General features: G+C 42.2%; 1 protein-coding gene across 3 annotated transcripts in view; it reads left to right on the top strand.

The window, feature by feature from the left end:
- LOC142652678 (guanine nucleotide-binding protein G(q) subunit alpha) overlaps positions 1–22,414 on the top strand; it is a 149,576-nt gene that overhangs the window by 61,181 nt on the left and 65,981 nt on the right. For 2 of the 3 annotated variants that reach the window (XM_075828339.1, XM_075828353.1), the window contains exon 2: positions 8,622–8,806. In XM_075828339.1, coding sequence (XP_075684454.1) covers positions 8,622–8,806 — 185 coding nt within the window. Of the gene's footprint in view, positions 1–3,454; positions 3,551–8,621; positions 8,807–22,414 lie in introns of all 3 variants that reach the window. The other variant, XM_075828345.1, reaches the window with a different exon arrangement.

Here is a 22,414-nt window from a genome sequence, read left to right as displayed (position 1 = left end):
TCTCTTCGTTCTCCAAATCGGCAGGGGTCCAAGAGGACAAACCCTCACCAATCAGATTGCTATGGCATGTCCTCATACTGAGGATCAGTGTAGGTCCTGGCAGTCACTCACATACCAATCATAAATTAAAGGGGGAAAAACCCTTTTGTACCATGAGCCGTACATCTACGATGCTGGAAGCGTTCTGTTAAAGGGATTGTCATTTAACTTTATGATACAAAAATGCTCTAGTTGCGAGAGATTCCCTTTTACTTCATTAAACTGGAGCCCCCTGGTGTTCAATCTGCATAGTAATGTGCATGTCCCCCTGCTGAGCTGAATGAGGGTGGAGACACATGCTTAGTTCCACTCTCCAACTGTCACAAGCCAATAGAAAATTCCTTCTCGGCTTGTCAGTAAAAAAGTAGAGAAGAAGCTTTTATTCAGAAACACAGCTTGTCTTCAGCTATATAGGGCTGGGCTCTACCTCTGAAAAGGCATGTAATGGGGCATTGTAAAGCTTCTAGAGAGGAGGCAGTAGAACAGAAAGATTTGCCTAAACAAACCATGACAGGGAGGGGGAGGTGCTGCAGAAAGGACACGCCCCCTGAGATTCCAACCTTAAAGGGGTTTTCCTATCCGGGACTTTTATGACATATCACAGGATATGTGGTAAATGTCCGATAGATGCGGGGACCTGCACCTATCTATAGAACGAGGCCCCCTAAACCCCGTTCTATCTCTCTGTGTTCCGGCTGACTCATGTGATTTCCAACCATAAAGAAAACAGCGTTTCTATAGGTCCAATAGTAGTGAATGTCAGTTAGGAAAGCGGCGTAGCATGCGGCTGTCACTTGGACGTGATCTGAGGGACGGCTGTGCTTTCTGCCGCTCACTCTCTCCCCCCTCCTCACAGTGCGAAGTGCATGTGAGGATGAGATTTTTTTGCTGTAGGCAGTGCCACAGCGCCCTTGTAGAGAACACCCCATAGATGGCACCCCGCCCCACTGTAGTTCCCTGTAGGAGTGGAATCCCTCTGGCCGGGGATTCCGCTCCTAGATGGAGCCCCTGACGTCACCATGCATATATGGACAGAGACATTAGGGGCAACTCTTGAAGCGGAATCCCCAGCCAAAGCTACAGTGGCACTATCTACAGGAAGGGGGTGCTACCTACAAGGGGGCGCTACCTACAGAGTGCATCAATATCTGCGATTGCTGTCCAAATTGCAGAGAAATCAACCAAAGCTGCAGTACACGATTCAATGGTTGTGAGGAAATGGTAGAAAGAAAAAGCCAGAAACCAATGCAAAGAAGGTGAGGATCAGACAAAACTCTTTTTATACTCTGAAAGCAAGAGAAAGTAGTGACTGGTCGATCATGTGACTTTCCTGTGGTTGTTTTTATTGGGTTGCGACCCAAAAATTGACTAATGAAATTCATCTGTTTTTAAAATGGACAGTCAAAAACAAAACGGCCGTTTTATCGGCTAACACCCGGACCCTGTCGTTTGAATAGGGCCCTACAGTAGCAACAAAGTGGATGAGATTTGAACAAATCTCATCCACACACCGCAGAAAAAATCTGCTGAGCAAATGTTCATAAATTGACCAGCGGTGTTTTGTTGTTTTTTTTCCTCGCAGCATGTCACTTTATGCTGCGGAATCGTTCCACTTTGCTATACGTTGCGGGTCCCCCCACAATTGAGTTAAAATATTGCTATTTTGCAACAAAATGCTGCGATTCTGCTGCAAAAAAAATCGCAGATTTGAAAAAAAAAAACACAAAACGAAACTTTTATTTTTTATTTTTTTGTTTTCAGTACATCATGATCCATTTTTGTTTTATGATTGAGATAATTAGGTTGGGGTTTGAAATAACTTGTACGATCTGATGTCAGTTTACAAAAGATACGGCTAATATTAACCAACACTCTGGTGTGAGTAAAATAGGAACTATTCTGAAAAAGAATCTTTCATAAACACAGCAAATCTTTTCCTTTTGTCAGTTTGATGTCAATTTGTTAGGGCCTGTTCACATCAGCATTTGGTTTCCGTTCAACCTTTCCCGTCAGAGGAACTGATGAGCTTTATATATTTTCTTATACTGCAGAAGCAACTCTTGTTTGTTCTGGAGGAAAAAGAATCTCAAGTCACCAGGAAACAATAACTGTTTACTCTTTTATCCGTCACTTCAATATGCTAACCCTATGTAAGGGCAGCATATTACAGGGATAGGACTGTTTTCCTATTCGCCAGAACAGAAAAAAATATTGTGGCTAATCGGAACGATTAACGAATACCCTGGACTCCTAGTTAGGAGTCCGGTGTATTCATTAAGACATCACACCTCCCCCTGCCCTCCCCACAGTGATTGGGTGGCTCAATAAGCGACTCAAGAAGTCACATGCACTTCTTTTTTATGGGGCGTTTTTTTAAACGTTTGTTTGTAAAAACGGCGCATAAAAATCCGCCCCGTGGAAACGAAACGCCGTTTTTCCCATTGAAATCAATGGGCAGATGTTTGGAGGCGTTCAGCCCCTGTACTTTCAGACGTTTTACAGGGCGTTTAAGGCCCGAAAAACGGCTGAAAATAAGCCGTGTGAACATAACCTAACAGTTATCCGAGATCTGACTAGCATATTGTAATCTTGGCAAAAAAAAAACACCCTTTCTGGAATCTTTGTTTATTATGTTATCTGTAGATCTCGGTCTGAAACATTTCTTCTGCTTTTACATGGTTGTTAATACTTCCTCCAGCATTTCTGCTGTATGACTCCAAAAGATAAGAGCAAGTATGTAGTCTTTGGTAACCCATGTTTGTTTATTGTTGGCTAGGAATTTGAAGCTATAAATGGACAGAATTTTGAGTTGTCTTCTAGTATGTGTTTTTTTTTTTTTTTCTTTTTGCGTTATGAGAGAACTATTGTTACAATGTCAGTAATGAACATTATATGAAATATGAGGTGAGAGTCTCTTAAGGAAATAGTCTTGGGCATCACTCACATGGCGCGTGACTTTGTGCGGCACCATATTATGGAGGTTCTGTCCCCTAGATGCCATACGTTTCTATTAGTGCCATCAGTCTCGGATTAAGTAGACTATATGCCCTGGGCTGTTCCCCACACTTGGGCCCCCCTTCCATGTCCTGTCTATAGTGAACACCACCTTTCTGTGCTAGCATTGACCGCTGGGTGCTACTATTTCACTTGTCAAAGGGCTGTGTCCCTACATATTGTGAGTCTTCACTCATCACTGACCGTATCACACTGTATAGGGACACATGACTCTGACAAGGGGAATGGAAACACCCAGTTATCTATTAGACCTGGTCTATACGAATACTTTTTGTGGAATACAAGGATTATGTATAACAGACATGTCAAGAGAGGTAACAGATCCTCTATAAATCCAGTGACTCACAGGTGACGTTTTCTCTGATTTTATAGATATTCTTTCCTTTTCTTCTCCATCCAGCCCAGGCCGACATGGCGAATTCTCCTGCAACCGCAGAGTTTCCTGCTAAGATATCTTTGGCCCGTCGATGCTGCAGCTTTTGTAGCAACCTATGTGGTAACAAAAATAAATTAAGACACAAGACCCTAGAGTAAATATAGACCCAGACCTCCGGAGTTTTTTGCCGGAGGAAAATCTGCCTCAAAATTCAGTTTGGAATTTTGAGGCAGATTTTGCTCTGCCTGCGCGCCGATTTCTGCAGACGTTTTTCACCCGCGGCCATTGAGCGCCGCGGGCAAAAAACGCAGCAAAATACGCTTTCTCTGCCTTCCATTGATGTCAATGGGAGGTCAGAGGCGTAAACACCCGAAGATGGGGCATGTCCCTTCTTTTTCCCGCTAGCCAGTTTTTACCTCTCGCGGGGAAAAAACGCCTCTGTCTCCCATTTGAAATCAATGGGTGCCATTTTGGGACGTTTTGCGCCGCGGTTTCCTCGTCCAGGTTTCCTCATCAAAGAACTCCGTGTGAATTCCCCCTTACAGTCCCCAGACCAGACCCCACTTAAACAAATACAGACCCCAGAACACAACCTAAACCTATATAGGCCCCAGACCAGAACCCCTAAACATATATATTGTCCCCAGACCATAAACCCTAAACATATATATAGTCCCCAGACCACAAACCCTAAACGTATATAGTCCCCAGACCATAAACCCTAAACGTATATAGTCCCCAGACTAGACGCCCTAAACTTATACAGACCCCAGGCTAGACCCGCTGAACTAAGAAAATAGGTAAGGGTTCCATTTCTGGGAACCCTCTAATATCAGGAGAATGAGATTCCCTGTTCAGCACTCCATATAGAATGTTATAGAGTTGCTAAACATTCCGCTGTTCCATTTTCTCCCGGTAGGTTATGAAAGTATAACCCCCTCCATCACCAGTCCGACATTTATGGCATGTACTGTTTATAAGTCATAAATGTCTCAGATGGGGAGTTCTGTGTGGCCCTGTGACCATAAAATGTTTTTTTCCCCCCGGCTCTAGATCTGTTTTAACTACAGGGTGGGCCATTTATATGGATACACCTAAATAAAATGGGAATGGTTGGTGATATTAACTTCCTGTTTGTGGCATATTAGTATATGGGAGGGGGGAAACATTTCAAGCTGGGTGTTGACCATGGTGGCCATTTTGAAGTCGGCCATTTTGTATCCAACTTTAGTTTTTTCAATGGGAAGAGGGTCATGTGACACATCAAACTTATCGAGAATTTCACAAGAAAAACAATGGTGTGCTTGGTTTTAACGGTACTTTATTCTTTCATGAGTTATTTACAAGTTTCTGACCACTTATAAAATGTGTTCAAAGTGCTGCCCATTGTGTTGGATTGTCAATGCAACCCTCTTCTCCCACTCTTCACACACTGATAGCAACACCGCAGAAGAAATGCTAGCACAGGCTTCCAGTATCCGTAGTTTCAGTTGCTGCACATCTCGTATCTTCACAGCATAGACAATTGCCTTCAGATGACCCCAAAGATAAAAGTCTTAAGGGGGTCAGATCGGGAGACCTAGGGGGCCATTCAACTGGCCCACGACGACCTATCCACTTTCCAGGAAACTGCTCATCTAGGAATGCTCGGACCGGACACCCATAATGTGGTGGTGCACCATCTTGCTGGAAAAACTCAGGGAACGTGCCAGCTTCAGTGCATAAAGAGGGAAACACATCATCATGTAGCAATTTCAGATATCCCGTGGCCTTGAGGTTTCCATTGATGAAGAATGGCCCCACTATATTTGTACCCCATATACCACACCATACCATCAATTTTTGTGTTCCAACAGTCTTGGAGGGATCTATCCAATGTGGGTTAGTGTCAGACCAATAGCGGTGGTTTTGTTTGTTAACTTCACCATTCACATAAAAGTTTGCCTCATCACTAAACAAAATGTTCTGTGTAAACTGAGGGTCCTGTTCCAATTTTTGTTTTGCCCATTCTGCAAATTAAGTGCGCCGATCTGGGTCATCCTCGTTGAGATGCTGCAGCAGCTGGAGTTTGTAAGGGTGCCATTTGTGAGTAGCTAATATCCGCCGAAGGGATGTTCGACTGATGCCACTCTCCAGTGACATGCGGCGAGTGCTACGCTGTGGGCTCTTGCTGAATGAAGCTAGGACAGCCACTGATGTTTCTTCATTAGTGACAGTTTTCATGCGTCCACATTTGGGCAAATCCAACACTGAACCAGTTTCACGAAACTTGGCAAGCAGTTTGCAAACTGTAGCATGGGTGATGGGTGGTCTCGTAGGGTGTCTTGCATTGAAATCTGCTGCAATGACCCGGGTACTGCGTTCACCAGACATCAACACAATTTCTATCCGCTCCTCACGTGTTAACCTCTGCGACATGTCAATGGCTGTAAACAAAAAGAAGCTTGTAAATAACTCAAGAAAGAATAAAGTAACGTTAAAACCAAGCACACCATTGTTTTTCTTGTGAAATTCTCGATAAGTTTGATGTGTCACATGACCCTCTTCCCATTGAAAAAACTAAAGTTGGATACAAAATGGCCGACTTCAAAATGGCCACCATGGTCAACACCCAGCTTGAAAAGTTTTCCCCCTCCCATATACTAATGTGCCACAAACAGGAAGTTAATATCACCAACCATTCCCATTTTATTTAGGTGTATCCATATAAATGGCCCACCCTGTATTGCAGAGCATATACTAGGAAAATCCAGAACATCTTGCTCTCTGTTAGCTTAAAGTGTAGCTAAATGTTCGACAAACTTCTTACGTGTCATAGTGACATGTCAGAAGTTTGTATTGGTGGTGGTCCGAGCACTGAGACCCCCACCAATCGCTAGAATGAAGCGGCGGAAGTGCTTGTGTGAGCACTCAGCTGCTTCGCGTCTGTTCGACTTTTTCCGGAAAGCCGATGTAGCGGAGTACTGGCTCATAGACTTTCTATTGAGTCCGTACACCGATGCATGTATTTCCGGAAAAAGCCAAACCGACAAGAAGCAGCTGAGCGCTCACACGAGTGCTTCAGCTGCTTCGTTCTAACGAATGGTGGGGGTCTCCGTGCTCGGACCCCCACCAATACAAACTTCTAACATGTCACTTTGACATGTCAGAAGTTTGTCGAACGTTTATCTACACTTTAAGAAGAACCTTTCACCTGCACATACATGTGCAGCATGTAATAGGCAGGGCTTCACAAACACACTCTCACTTTACATTTGTTCCTATCTTCCTCCGTTATTTACGTATCGGTGTCGTTATATTTGGCGCCCGATATGTAAATAAGCCCATGAACTGTCAATGGGGCGTTTCTAACTAAATGGCAAGGGGGTGTGATGTCTTCGCTCTGACACTGTCCAATCCGCTACGGACGGTGTCAGGGCGGCTTGCGCTGTGTTCCCTCCCGCGAGAACACACACAGATGGGGGGGGGGTGCAGTGAGGAGGAGCTTGAATGGAGCAATGGTCGAGCATGAGCCTGCCGCTCCACTCAATGTCAATGGGACTGACTGAAACAGCTGTTTCTGTTATTTGAATAGAGATGCAGCGCGAGTGCTCGATTCACTGCGGCCGAGCATTAACCCCTTAAGGACGCAGCCTAGTTTTGGCCTTAAGGCTCAGAGCCCATTTTTGAAATCTGACATATTTCACTTTATGTGGTAATAACGTCGGAATGCTTAAACCTATCCAAGCGATTTTCAGATTTTTTTCTCGCGAGACATTGGGCTTTATGTTCGTGGTAAAATTTGGTCGATATATTCAGTGTTTATTTGTGAAAAATTGCAAAATTTAGGGAAACTTTTGGAAAATATAGCATTTTTCAGAATTTAAATGCTTCTACTTGTAAAACAGACGGTTATACCACCCAAAATAGTTACTAGTTCACTTTTCCCATATGTCTACTTTACATGGGCATTGTTTTTTGAACATTCTTTTATTTTTCTTAGGCTTAGAACATAAACAGCAATTTCTCATGTTTTTAAGAAAATTTCAAAAGCCTTTTTTTTAAGGTACCTCTTCAGTTCTGAAGTGGCTTTGAGGGGCCTATGTATTAGAAACCCTGATAAAACGCCCCATTTTTTAAAGAGAATAAAAATTTATTTAAAAGTTACCGTATATTATATTATTAAAAAATTGTAGATGAACTCCATATACTCTATATACTAGCTCTTTGTGAAAGGAGCAAACGAGCGCCGACCAACGAGCTGTCTCGTTGATCAGCGCTCATTTACACAGCCCAGGATGGGCCGTATAAGAGGACCTTTACTAGTGATTTGCATCTTAAGATTAGTCTCCTGTATTTACATTTATGAAGACGTCTCTTGATTGCAGACTTTGACATTGATACGTCGAGTTTTTCTTTAGGCTGGGTTTTTGCAGGAGGAAAATGTGTCTCAAAATTCTGTTTGCCTGCACACCAATTTTCGTGGCGTTTTTCGCATACTGTTCAATACTGTTTAAGTTTGAGCCCACTCCATATGCTGTGGGTAGCAGCTGTGTATTACAGCTGACACCCGGGACTAACGGTCAGGAACAGCGATAGTGCTGTTCCTGGCCGTCTAACCCCTCAAATGCTGCGGTCAATCTGCGCATCTGAGGCGTTAAAAAGAGGGGGGCGGCCCCCTCCGACAGCTCATCACCTCCGCGTGACGCCATCGCAGGGTGCCGATGGTTGTTCTGGCAGACAGGGACCTAATAAAGGCACTCAGGTCTGCCTATGAGAATATACTGCAATATATTAGTATTACAGTGTATTGTACTAATGATCGCAAGCCCTCATATGGCTATGTCGACTAAAAAATAGGGGCCGAAAAAAATTGTCCGTGTCCTTAAGGGGTTAATAAATGGAATGATCATTTCAAAGCTGCATTTTGTGTTTAGTCGTGTTGTCTTTATCTTGTATTAAAATTGGATGATCTAAAACTATTGTCAGAAATTAATAAAAATAGAAGAAATTGGAAGGGGGGGGGGGCTTTTTTCACAGCACTATATTCTCCATTTGATTTGTACTGAGTGTCTTTAAAATTCAATAGTCTTGATGGTTTATGTGGCTGATGGTACATCCATAGTATTATTTGTGGAATCCGCTCATACTTTATGTAATAGGTCATTTTAGGTTTGTATCGCTTTTACTCATATATTTCTTTGTTCTTCAGGCACCGGAGAGAGTGGAAAAAGCACATTCATCAAGCAGATGAGGATTATCCATGGATCTGGCTACTCTGATGAAGATAAGAGGGGCTTCACTAAACTTGTCTACCAGAACATATTCACAGCAATGCAAGCTATGATCCGGGCTACGGAGACCCTTAAAATTCCATACAAGTATGAACACAACAAGGTAAGTCTTTGGCACAAAAATTTGTTTTGTGCCTCCATATTCTAAGAGCCATAGTTATTTTTTTTGGGGTACATACCTCTGTTTGATCACTACTCATTTACTAAGGTGACCAAAAAACAGCAATTCTGGTGGTTTTAATATTTTATTTTAACAGCATTCATCCTGTGGGTTAAATAATGTTCTAGTGTAAATAATGTTCTATTTGTATTTTTTACTAAACTCCCCCCCCCCCCCCCCCCAATTTTTTTTCTTTTGTCCCTAAAAGTGGACTTAAAGAGGCTGTCACCAGATTTTGCAACCCCTATCTGCTATTGCAGCAGATAGGCGCTGCAATGTAGATTACAGTAACGTTTTTATTTTTAAAAAACAAGCATTTTTGGCCAAGTTATGACCATTTTTGTATTTATGCAAATGAGGCTTGCAAAAGTACAACTGGGCGTGTTGAAAAGTAAAAGTACAACTGGGCGTGTATTATGTGCGTACATCGGGGCGTGTTTACTACTTTTACTAGCTGGGCGTTCTGATGAGAAGTATCATCCACTTCTCTTCAGAACGCCCAGCTTCTGCCAGATCACGCTGTGACGTCACTCACAGGTCCTGCATCGTGTCGGCCACATCGGCACCAGAGGCTACAGTTGATTCTGCAGCAGCATCAGCGTTTGCAGGTAAGTAGCTACATCGATTTACCTGCAAACGCCGATGCTGCTGCAGAATCATCTGTAGCCTCTGGTGCCGGCTCGTCTGACACGATGCAGGACTTGGGGCAGGAAGTGAGTGACGTCACAGCGTGATCTCTCGAGAACACGCTGTGTGTCTGCACTGCCAGAAGCTGGGCGTTCTGAAGAGAAGTGGATGATACTTCTCATCAGAACGCCCAGCTAGTAAAAGTAGTAAACACGCCCCGATGTACGCACACAATACACGCCCAGTTGTACTTTTACTGTAAACACGCCCAGTTGTACTTTTGCAAGCCTCATTTGCATAAATACAAAAATGGCCATAACTTGGCCAAAAATGCTCGTTTTTTAAAAATAAAAACGTTACTGTAATCTACATTGCAGCGCCGATCTGCTGCAGTAGCAGATAGGGGTTGCAAAATCTGGTGACAGAGCCTCTTTAAGCAAATGATTGTTTGATTGCTACTACAATACACTGCAATACCTATGTACTGCAGTCTATTGTCCTGAGCGGCGGGTGCTTGCCGCATCAGGAAGAGCATTCTTGTCCTGTGTGAGACACAGTTTGCCGGCACAATCAGGAGAGGGGCAATGGCTGTAATACGCAGCCCCGCTCTAACGACGGAGAGAATAGAAACCCCGCCAGCGCTATAAATAAAAATATCTATTAAAATCTCATAATCAGCGCGACGGGGGACCGGAATGTAGATTAGCCAGTGTACTCACATACTGCAGTGAGTACACTGCTAGTAATTTTCGCTCCCACATAATCCCTTTAAGTCAAATGTCGATAAGGGGTTAATGGACAAACATAGTATAGGCAGAATAATAAATAATGGAAATTTATCTTAATCTAAAGAGTGTGATGGGCTCTTAAAGTGTCTCGGTCTCTAGTAAATGATGAGAACAATTGTACGAAAGAGGTAGGTATATTTGGTATTACCTTTGCTGCTTTGCACTAGTTTTCCGAAAACTCCTAGGAAGATGATGTGACCCAGCGGTGATTAAAGCACAGCCTTTAACATGGTTCATTGTTAAATCCCTTTCACTTCATGCAAACTTTTTTTTCAACCAAAGGTTTCTGGGTTTTTTTGGGCAGAAAAACACAACCTTTGGACATGTACAATGTTATACTTTTCGACATTTTACACTTTTTTTTTATTGCAGTAGAAATATACATAAATTGCTCTTGCACATCTCCTCTGCACAGTTACCTGTAGGGCAGCTTTAAAAAATTATCTTCAACATATTTAGCATTCATGGTTGAAACAATGCGTTCACATTTTACAATTATTATGGCTCGTATGGCAACAATGCCATATTCCACAGCACTGTACAGAAGTGATCACTGACTATCCCCATTGGAGCTCGCAATCTCTATTCCCGATCAGTATGACTTTTGGAGTGCGAGAAGAAATCTGAGAACCCAGAGAAAACACACACAAAAATGGAGACCGCTTACAAACTCCATTCAGATGTTGACCTTGGTCAAGTTCAAACCAAGGACCCCAGCGCTACATGGCACTAGTGCTGCCCCTGTGATCACTTTCACATCATAAGAATGAACGGAAAATTTTTACGTAACATTGGATTGTGCAAAATAATGAACATAAATCAGCTGTTTGGCTGGGGTGTGATCAGAGTTTTAACATTGAAATCCTATGACTAGTACGGTTTGTATCAAAAGTATAAAAAATATCAGTACAATAAAGCAAATAAACAGGTAACTTTATTCATACAAAATATAGTGCCATATTGCGTGACTGTAGGTACTTTACATGAAGGACCTGTATGAAATTGAAAAATAAAACTCCAAGTGATTTAGCGTTTCTGACAATGTATGCAATACAAGATCCATTGCACAATGTAGTCGCATGCTTATCAGTTGACTGCTGGATGTGACATGATCGCGGATGACTGGCGGTATTGTCTCTTTGTGTTTTTTCTGTAAGCAGGTGACAGCGGTAGAATTTTTAATCAAAATCGGGTAGGATTTCACGCCACTTCCATTCCTTAGTTTAATTTCCCCCAAGTCCTGGACAATCCCCCTAATGACCAGTTTTTTGCAGTTTTTAGTATGTGCAAGTTTAACAACCATTTTTATTTTTTGCTAGGTTTTGTGGGTGGGTAATTTTTGTAACTTTTTCTTATTTCTCATTGGGCTTTATAATCCATAAAAAAACGTAATGCAAATGGTCTTGCTTTCTCGGTCTCTGGATATAACATGATTGATCCCGTGAAAACTTGGCACTATTTACAAAGTAAGGCCGAACACATGCGAGCGTGTTCGGTCCGTAATATACGGACCAAATGTCATCAGTGTTTCCCGGACCGAACACAATGCAGGGAGCCGGGCTACTACCATCATAGTTATGTACGATCCCAGGAGTCCCTGCCTCGCTGCGGGAAAACTGTCCCGTACTGTAATCATGTTTTCAGCACGGGACAGTAGTTCCACAGGGAGGCAGGGACTCCTAGTGTCATAAATAATTATGATTCTAGGAGCCCGGCTCCCTGCACAATGTTCGGTCCGGTATATGCGGTCGACATCTGGTCCGTATATCACGGACCGAACATGGTCGTGTCAATTAGGCCTAACAGGGAAGGCAAAAGTGGTAAGGGTAAAAAAAAATCTGTCTACTTTCTTTCAAGGACATCCATTTCCATCTGTGACATACGAGACAAAGTTTCTCAGACTAGGGAGCCTCACACATGAGCGTGTTCAGTCCGTGATATACGGTCCTTACGTCAGCCACATTTCCCGGACCGAACACACTGCAGGCCGCCGGGCTCCTAGCGTCATAGTTATCTATGACGCTAGGTGTCACTGCCTCTCCGTGGTACTATTGTCCCGTACTGAAAACATGATTACAGTACAGGACAGTTGTTGTCCTGCTTCGAGGCAGTGAGACCTAGCGTCATAGATAACTGACGCTAGGAGCCCGGCACCCTGCAGTGTGTTCGCTCCGGGAAATGCGGCCGAAATACGGAACGCTGTGTGAGGCTTCTAAGGATTCATGTACATACACATGCTGTGTGAGCGGACCCTCTATGGCAGTTCTTACTGGTCCAAAAAATGAATGTGTGCCTGGCGTTCGGGGGAAGTTATTACACTGCTCATCTCTAAAAAGGCAAGCTAGTAAATAACAAAAACAAATAATGGCTAAATAGTGTACAAGCAGCTTTGCTATACACAAATACTCAGGCAGGTTGGGAGACTGCTATTAGGGCCTGTTCACATCAGCATTGTCTTTCCGTTGAGGGGCTTTGTCTGAGCTTTCCGTCAGGGGAACCCATCAACGGAAAGGCAAATGGAAACGATAGTTTCCGTTTGCATCACCGTTGATCTAAATGGTGACGGAAACTTTGCTAATGGTTTCCGTTTATCAGCATTGTGAAAGGGTTGTGTTGTTTTGACGGCATCAGTAGCGCAGTCAAAACAACGGAACTTGGCCTTACTTATGATGCTCTCTCAGACCGTTGTGTGGTACTGCAGAGCAGTGTGAAGCCACAACTCTGCTTTTCACATCCCGCCCCGCAGGCTGGGTGACTGCTTGGACCTATAGGGTGAGTTCACACATAACGTAAATACTGCGGATTTTCCGCAACGGACACAGTTGCAGAAAATTTGCAGCATAATACAGAAGCAGTAGAGTGGATGAGTGATTTGAAGAAATCTCATCCACACGCTGCTTAAATGTTGAGCGGAAAAAAACGCTCTGAAATTCCGCCGCAAAAAAAGCGCAACTTTTAAAAAAAAAAATCTTATATTTACCCAGAATTCTGTGTTTCTTCATCCAGGCTGGCCTCCTGGGATGACATTTCATCCCATGTGACCGCTGCAGCCAATCATATGGGATGAAATGCCATCCCAGGAGGCCGGGCTGCTGGACGGCAGAGGAATGCGTCGCCATGGCGATCTAGTATGAAACTTTTTATGTTTTCCACAGCGGACGTTCCGGCTGAAAAACTGCATTACAATTTTGGAGCGTTTTTTTGGCTGCAATTTCCTGCAGCACACAGGGCGGATACGCAGTGTGCTTTTACGCAGCGTATCTGCCGTGTGTGAACATGGCCACACTGTAGTCTCCAGCCAACTTTGTAAGCTACTGCTATGCATCACATATTCACTTGCTAGACTGGGAGTCTAACTACAGACTCCAGCCAATACAGTATAATGCTGCATAGCGTGGCTTTCGTATAAAATAAAACAGGAGCTGTGCTAGCTGCATTCAGTGTGCCTAAAATAATTAACAGCTGCTTCTGGTTGCCTCTTCACTGGAATAGGCTCTATTTCAATAGTACCATTTCATAGTGCCTTGTCTATTACATTGTGGTCACCAGGGTGGTCTTATAACTAAAATACATTAAACATAAATAACAGTGATTGTTTATTCTGGCTGGATATAGAAAACACAATAAAAAGAAGCGTGGACATCCATATTGTATCACATAGGTGCAAACACTAAGGCCTCATGCACACGAACGTGCTTTTGCGGCCGAAAATCCACGGGAGAATTGCGGCCCCATTCATTCCTACGGGGCCATGCACACGACCTTAGCTTTCACGGTCCGTGCATGGCCCAGGAGCCCGCACCACAGAAAGAACAAGCATGTCTTATTACGGCCGTGTTCTGCGGTCCGGGCTCATTGAAAATAATGGCCGCAGCCATGTGCACAGCCCGTGATTTGCGAGCGGCTCGCGGCTGTCACTGTGGCCGGCCGACCCGAAAATCACGGCCGTGCACATGGCTACGGTCGTGTGCATGAGGCCTAAGCGCCTTTCTAATGGAATGTTTTTCTTTTTGCATTCTCCCTATAGAATGAATGTAAATGATGCTTTTGGTTTTCTGCCTCTCAATTTTCCATAGTCGACACTAATGAATAAGTATTGTTGCCCTTTAGTCCTTTTTTAGAAGAAAACATTTCTTCTATTGTCTATGACTGTGTTTTTATTGAACTAGAAGGAAATGTTCTTTATCTGTTTAGTGACAGACATGGTGACCAATTGGCTTGTTTCCTGCAGGAGATAAAGGGTGACAGTTGAGCGCGCTCCTTCCTGGGTAGCTTACTATTATGGAACTTGGTGAATTTTCAGGTCAGAAGATATGAAGGAAGCAACCATTTCTTTCATTGGAAACTCTTAAACCAAAATCTCAAATATGTTTTATCTACGTTTGATTCTGTCAACTTATGGTGAAGAATTCTTTGTCCAAATCGCTGCTTCTTCCTCCATTTCAAAATCTATATATGCAGAAGAAAAAAGTTTTCTACCCTTTGTTTCATCAAAGCTGTTGATGTTGTATAAAACGTTTACGCGTAGTTAGTGATTAGAGCGCATGGATGAATTATGTTTCCCAGTGTAGCACCAATGTACTGTAATAAGAGGTTTTTTGTTTTTTTCACACCCATAGTTATTGCTGTAAAGTGGAGGTGCTACCTCTGACACCTATAATAGTATGATCGACCAATGCACAGAAGTTCATAGTATTTGGTGGAGACCACACTAGAATACAACTGCCAAAAATATATCCACAGAATGTGTGTGTTTTACTTCATTGAGCACGCTCCTTTACATAAATGTACTATGCACTGCAATTCCTAAAAGCAGATGTCCTATCACCTATAAAATGTTGCCCTACTTTTTACTTAAAGAGGCTCTGTCACCACATTATAAGTGCCCTATCTCCTCTATAAGAAGATCGGCGCTGTAATGTAGGTGACAGTAATGCTTTTTATTTAGAAAAACGATCTGTTTGAAACCACTTTGAGTGATTTTTACCTTTATGCTAATGAGTTTCTTAATGCCCAAGTGGGCGTGTGTTACTTTAGAACAAGTGGGCGTTGTACAGAGGAGTGTATGACTCTGAGCAATCCGTGACCAATCAGCGTCATGCACTTCTCTCCATTCATTTACACTGCACTAGCGATATAGTTATATCGCTATGTGCAGCCACTTACACAAACACTAACATTACTGCAGTGTCCTGATAATGAATATACATCACTACCAGCCTGGACGTGATGTTTATTCAGAATCCTGACACTTCTGAATCTTTTCTGTGAGATTCCAGCAAGGCAAGCGTAATCTCGTTTGAAATGACAGGTTACATCGTAATCTCGCGAGAGTATGCTTGCCTTGCTGGAATCTCACAGAAAAGATTCAGAAGTGTCAGGATTCTGAATAAACATCACGTCCAGGCTGGTCGTGATGTATATTCATTATCAGGACACTGCAGTAATGTTAGTGTTTGTGTATGAGGCTGCACATAGTGATATAACTATATCGCTAGTGCAGTGTAAATGAATGGAGAGAAGTGCATGATGCTGATTGGTCAGCGTCATACACTCCACTGTACAACGCCCACTTGGTCTAAAGTAACACACACCCACTTGGGCATTAAGCAACTCATTAGCATAAAGCTAAAAATCGCTCATAAAGTGGTTTAAAATAGATTGTTTTTCTAAATAAAAAGCATTACTGTCACCTACATTATAGCGCAATCTTCTTATATAGGAGACAGGGCACTTATAATGTGGTGACAGAGCCTCTTTAAAGCGGCTGCATTCGGCTCTGATGCTCCATGCACAGTTTATTGACCTGGTGGGGGAGAAGGAGTCCAATATATTCCGTGCGGGCCTCCTACTGCCACCACCAGTTATGATGGCAGTTTCTTCACTATAGTTAATCATAGCTGTGTGGTGGTACGAGGAAGCATGCATCAAATATTTCTGCTTCCTGCGCCAGTTCGTCGAACTTTTTATAGTATATTTTAGCAAAAAAATTATAATATTTAGTTTTTAGGCCATATCGCCCAGCCCTAATTGTGTATTTTTTTTTTTAAATTCTTTAAAAAATAAGAATATTATACAACTCTACCATTAATGTTTTGTTTTTATTTTAGTATATTTTATGTTGATAAATTTGTTACATATTTCCCAATGATAAAAAAAAAAACGTACTAAATATATGAAACGTTTTTCTCCCCTATATTAATACCATGCCGATTCTATGCTTATAGTATATCTATATTTGTGGTAGGTTTAGAAGCTGTTAGAGAACAATGTATTTTCAAACAAGTTAATTTTCAAAACTGTCAATGACTTGATCATAAGCCGAGATTCTTGGGTTCGGAGTGTTTTTATCATCCAAATTTGGACATTATCTTGAAAATATGCAATGTCCAGTTAGTGATAGAAGATGTATTTTGCTGAATAATGATCTGTCTGCAGATGGGGGGGACGGGACATTGCTTGGGTCAAATGCCTAATCCTCAAGCCACGGCTTTTACTGACCCCAGAAACATTGTGATGAGATTTATATTGGCTGCTGTGTGAGTTAGAGAGGGTGGCAGTGATTATTTAGGAAGGAAAATATGGATAGAAAGATCTTAAAGTTTTAAAGTTCAAGATTGCGAGGAAAGAACGGTGACCGACAAATTGCGCATATTAAATATATCTAAGCTGCTGATGCAGTTATCATGGTAAAAAAAATAATAATTAGGCTTGATGGGGGGGGGGTGTACTTGAAACTGTGCAAAGCTTTATTTTAAAATGTACACCGTGTATTGTGAGATGAGCTAGTTAATTTATATTGCAGTGATTGTATGTGTGTATATGTGTACACTACTGTTGAAAAGTTTGGGGTCACCCAGACAATTTTGTGTTTTCCATGAAAACTCACACTTATATTTATCAAATGAGTTGCAAAATGACTAGAAAATATAGTCAAGACATTGACAAGGTTAGAAATAATGATTTTTATTTGAAATAATAATTTTCTCCTTCAAACTTTGCTTTCGTCAAAGAATGCTCCATTTGCAGCAATTACAGCATTGCAGACCTTTGGCATTCTAGCTGTTAATTTGCTGAGGTAATCGGGAGAAATTTCACCCCATGCTTCCAGAAGCCCCTCCCACAAGTTGGATTGGCTTGATGGGCACTTCTTGCGTACCATACGGTCAAGCTGCTCCCACAACAGCTCTATGGGGTTGAGATCTGGTGACTGCGCTGGCCACTCCATTACAGATAGAATACCAGCTGCCTGCTTCTTCCCTAAATAGTTCTTGCATAATTTGGAGGTGTGCTTTGGGTCATTGTCCTGTTGTAGGATGAAATTGGCTCCAATCAAGCGCTGTCCACAGGGTATGGCATGGCGTTGCAAAATGGAGTGCTAGCCTTCCTTATTCAAAATCCCTTTTACCTTGTACAAATCTCCCACTTTACCAGCACCAAAGCAACCCCAGACCATCACATTACCTCCACCATGCTTGACAGATGGCGTCAGGCACTCTTCCAGCGTCTTTTCAGTTGTTCTGCGTCTCACAAATGTTCTTCTGTGTGATCCAAACACCTCAAACTTCGATTCATCTGTCCATAACACTTTTTTCCAATCTTCCTCTGTCCAATGTTTGTGTGCTTTTGCCCATATTAATCTTTTCCTTTTATTAGCCAGTCTCAGATATGGCTTTTTCTTTGCCACTCTGCCCTGAAGGCCAGCATCCCGGAGTCGCCTCTTCACTGTAGACGTTGACACTGGCATTTTGCGGGTACTATTTAATAAAGCTGCCAGTTGAGGACCTGTGAGGCGTCTATTTATGATATTGCATTAAAAACCAGACCAAAACCAGGGAAGCAGCGCTATGTGTTCTTTGGAGTCCAGATTTTGCTGAATTGGTTTTCGGGTGCCATGTCACATTTTCGAAGCCGCAGAGGTATCAAAGCAATGGAAACCCACCAGAAGTGACCCCATTTTAGAAACGGCTCCCTTCAAGGAATTCATTTATGGGTGTTGTGACCATTTAGACCCCACAGTTTTTTTTCACAGAATTAATTTGAATTGGGCTGTGAATTAAAAAAATTTCCAATAAGATGTCGTTTTGGCTCGAAATTTCTTATTTTCACAAGGAATAAAATACCGCATTTTGTTGCCCAATTTGTCCTAAGTGAGGCAATATCCCATTTGTGTTGATTTTCTGGTGCTAAGTCATGTATGCAGAAGCCCCTGAGGTACTAGTACAGTTGAAACCCCCGAGAAGTGACCCCGTTTCAAAAACTACACCCCTTAAGACATTCATCTAGAGGTGTAGTGAGCATTTTGACCCCACAGGTAATGTATAAAAGATAATGCGCAGCAGATGGTGCAGAGTGAGATTTGCAATTTTCTATACATATATGCCATTTCAGTGTCCGATATATTGTGCCCAGCATGTGCCACTGGAGACCTACTCCCAATAAACTGTAATGTGACTCTCCCGGGTACATCAATACCCTATATGTGGCTGTTAACAGCTGCCTGGGCACACGACAGAGCTCAGAAGGAAAGGACATTTGGCCTACTGGAGCTTTTCTGGTGCGAAGTCATGTATGCAGAAGCCCCTGAGGTACCAGTACAGTTGAAACCCCCGAGAAATGTACCTGTTTTAAAAACTACACCTCTTAAGGCATTCATTTAGAGGAGTGTCCAGTAGTGTCTTAGGGAGGCTTCTCAGATTTCTTCTAGCAGTGTCGCATGCCTTCCTTTAAAATGTACCAGGGACTCCTCAATAGAAATACACTTCTCAGGGGTGTATTCTTGGGCAAACCGGGCACTGAAATGGTCTAATAGGGATCTCCGTTTATACAAACGGTCAAAACTGGGGTCATCTCACGGTGGGCACTGCTCATTATCAGCATAATGTAAGAAGCGAAGTATTGCCTCATAACGCATCCTGGACATGGCCATGCGGTATATCTGTGTGTGATATAACATGTCTGTACTCTAGTAGGTCCTAATGCATGGCTTTTTCAGAAGCCCCATGTTCAAGAGCAGTCCCCAGAACTTGCCCAACTCTACTGTGTCTACAGGGGTCCACCTATGGGATTGGGCATAAAATGATGTGGGGTTCTTGGTCATATACTGTTAGGCATATAAATTTGTCTGGGACACCATAAGCTCTCTAAATTCATCCGTGAAAAACAACTTGAAAGTCCATCTCACTGAGCCCTGCCGTATTACATTTTATCCCTGGGCTGCCCGTGTACTCAGGGATTTAGGCTCGTAATGGTCTGGTGTGGGGGTCCAAATGGGGTCCCTTCGCTCAGGGGTTTCAAATGTTGCGGGGTCACTTCTCTCTGGGGTTTCAACTGAGCTGGTGGTCATGGGGCGTCTCCTAGGGGGTCCCTCCTCTTCATCACTGGATAAGGAGATTGACAAATAAGAGTCTGGCCATCCGACGAGTCTTTGTCCGAGACAAGAAACGCATAGGCCTCTTCAGCAGAAAATGACCTTTGGGACATCTTTATTTATGTGCTTAGACACGTGTGTTGTGTATACATAAAAAAAATTAAAATTGAAAAGCACAAAACAAAAGTATATTTCCCTAACTAGAAGCAATAGACTGCTACCTAAAACTTTTTTTGTTTTTATAAAACGAATGGACTTCCCTGAAACTAAACCTAACTAGATTATTCCGAGCTTTCCTGATGCTAAACCGAACTACGGTGACGGATTCCTGACACTAAATTCCCTGATGCTATACCTAACTATTCCCTGACGCTCTCGACTGATTTTGTGTGAACTTCCCGAACGCTAAGGCTGGGTTCACACAAGCACATTAACGTCCGTAATGGACGGACGTATTTCGTCCGGAAGTCCCGGACCGAACTCGGTACAGGGAGCCGGGCTCCTAGCATCATAGTTATGTACGTACATTACGGACGTACATTTTTCCCCATGAAGTACTATTCTGTCACGGAGCGCGAACGATACGATCAGCATGGAATAGTACGTCATGGAGCGTGAAGGGGCTAAACACGGTAGAGTCTACAGCAGGATAGTCACAGGCCTTGTTCACACGGCGATAAAAAAAGCTACTTGGTGTAAACGTGTCAAAGCTAGCGTTTTTGTAAAACGCTTTTTAATATACGGGCGGTTTTTACTCGTTTTGTGCGCGTTCTTGTGGTGGTTAATTAGGGCTCCTATTAACTATAGGAATTGGGCACAATTTCCGCACGTTTTCGCTCAAAATTGACCGGACGCTTCTTTTTTTCGCATTTTTTTTTTAACCCCCTTAAGGACGCAACCTAGTTTTGGCCTTAACCCGTTAAGGACATGGACTAGTTGGCACGTTCAGGACGCAGCCCAATTTTTCAAATCTGACATATTTCAGTTTATGTGGTAATAACTTCGGAATGCTTTTACCGATCCAAGCGATTCTGAGATTGTTTTCTCGTGACACGTTGGACTTTATGTTAGTGGTAAAATTTGGTCGATACATTCAGTGTTTTTTATTGTGAAAAACACCAAAATTTAGCGAAAAACTGCAAAAATTTGCTTTTTTCTGAATTTAAATGACATATTTCACTTTATGTGATAATAACTTCGGAGTGCTTAAACCTATCCAAGCGATTCTGAGATTATATTCTCGTGACACGTTGGACTTTATGTTAGTGGTAAAATTTGGTCTATATATTTAATGTTTTCTTGTGGAAAGTAGCAGATTTTATCGAAAATATGAAAAAAACAACAACTTTTTCTGGATTTAAATGCATCTATTTGTAAAACAGTAAAACCACCTAAAATAGTTACTAGTGCGCATTTCATATGCCATCGTTTTTTGAACATTTTTTTTTTTTCCAAGGACGTTACAAGGCTTAGAACATAAGCAGCAATTTCTCATGTTTTTAATAAAATTTCAAAAGCCTCTTTTTTTTAGGTACCAGTTCAGTTCTGAAGTTGCTTTGAGGGGTCCATATATTAGAAACCCCCATCAAACACCCCATTTTAGAAACTAGACCCCTCAAAGTATTCAAAGCAGCATTTGAAAGTTCATTAACCATTTAGGTGTTTAATAGGGAATTTAAAGCAAAGTAAAGGTGACCTTTACAAATTCAATTTTTTTTGTCAGAAAATCCTTTTTATTCCATTTTTTTCTGTAAAACAAGGTTTTACCAGAGAAACGTAACTCAATACTTTTTGCCCAGATTCTTCAGTTTTGAGACATATTCCACATGTGGCCCTAGTGTGGTAATGGACTGAAACACAGGCCTCCGAAGCAAAGGACCACCTAGAGGATTTTGAGGCCTTCTTTTTATTAGGCACCATGTCCGGTTTAAAGGTCTTGTGGTGCCAAAACAGTGAAACCCCCCCCCCCTTTCAAAGTGACTCTATTTGGCAAACTACACCACTCAAGGAACTTATCTAGGGGTATAGTGGGCATTTAGATCCCACAGGTGTTTTTGCTGCATTTTGTGGAGTTAGGCTGTGCAATTGAAAATAATATTTTTCCGGTAAAAGGTACGAATATTTAATTTTGACAAGGAATAAAGAAGAAAAATCACCCCAACATTTGTAAAGCAATTTATCCCGATTTATGACCACATATGAGGTATTGCCGTAAACTGCTGGTTGGACCAACGGCAGGGCTCAGAGACCGGAGTGCTATTTGGCATCTAGATTTTGCTGTATTGGTTTCTGAGCGCCATGTCGCATTTGCTGAGCTTCTGAGGTACCAGTACAGGGAAAACCCCATAAAAGTGACCCCAGTTTGGAAACTAGACCCCTTCAGGAATTCATTGTAGTTTTCATGGGGTGCATGCGACACTTTGATCAGTTTTTATTCTATTTTTAAGAGGCGTGGTGACTAAAAAGCAGCAATTCTACTATTGTTTTTTATTCTATTTGTTTGTTTGTTTTTACAGCGTTCACCGTGCGCTAGAAATGACATTCACTTTATTTTGCGGGCTATAAGATTACGGCGATACCCTATGTTTGTTTATAGTTGGTTTTTTTTTATGTCTTATGGCGTTTGCACAATAAAATACTTTTTATAAAAAGTAATTAACTTTTTGTGTTGCCTCATTCTAAGAGCCATAACTTTTTTATTTTTCCTTCAAGAAAGCCGTGTGAGGACTTATTTTTTGCGTAACGAACTGTAGTTTTGATCAGTTT

This window comes from Rhinoderma darwinii, chromosome 1 (genome assembly GCF_050947455.1).
Source record: "Rhinoderma darwinii isolate aRhiDar2 chromosome 1, aRhiDar2.hap1, whole genome shotgun sequence".
Taxonomy (NCBI): domain Eukaryota; kingdom Metazoa; phylum Chordata; class Amphibia; order Anura; family Rhinodermatidae; genus Rhinoderma; species Rhinoderma darwinii.
The sequence above is the reverse complement of the archived record's forward strand: the minus strand, read 5'-3'. Positions and strand labels throughout refer to the sequence as shown.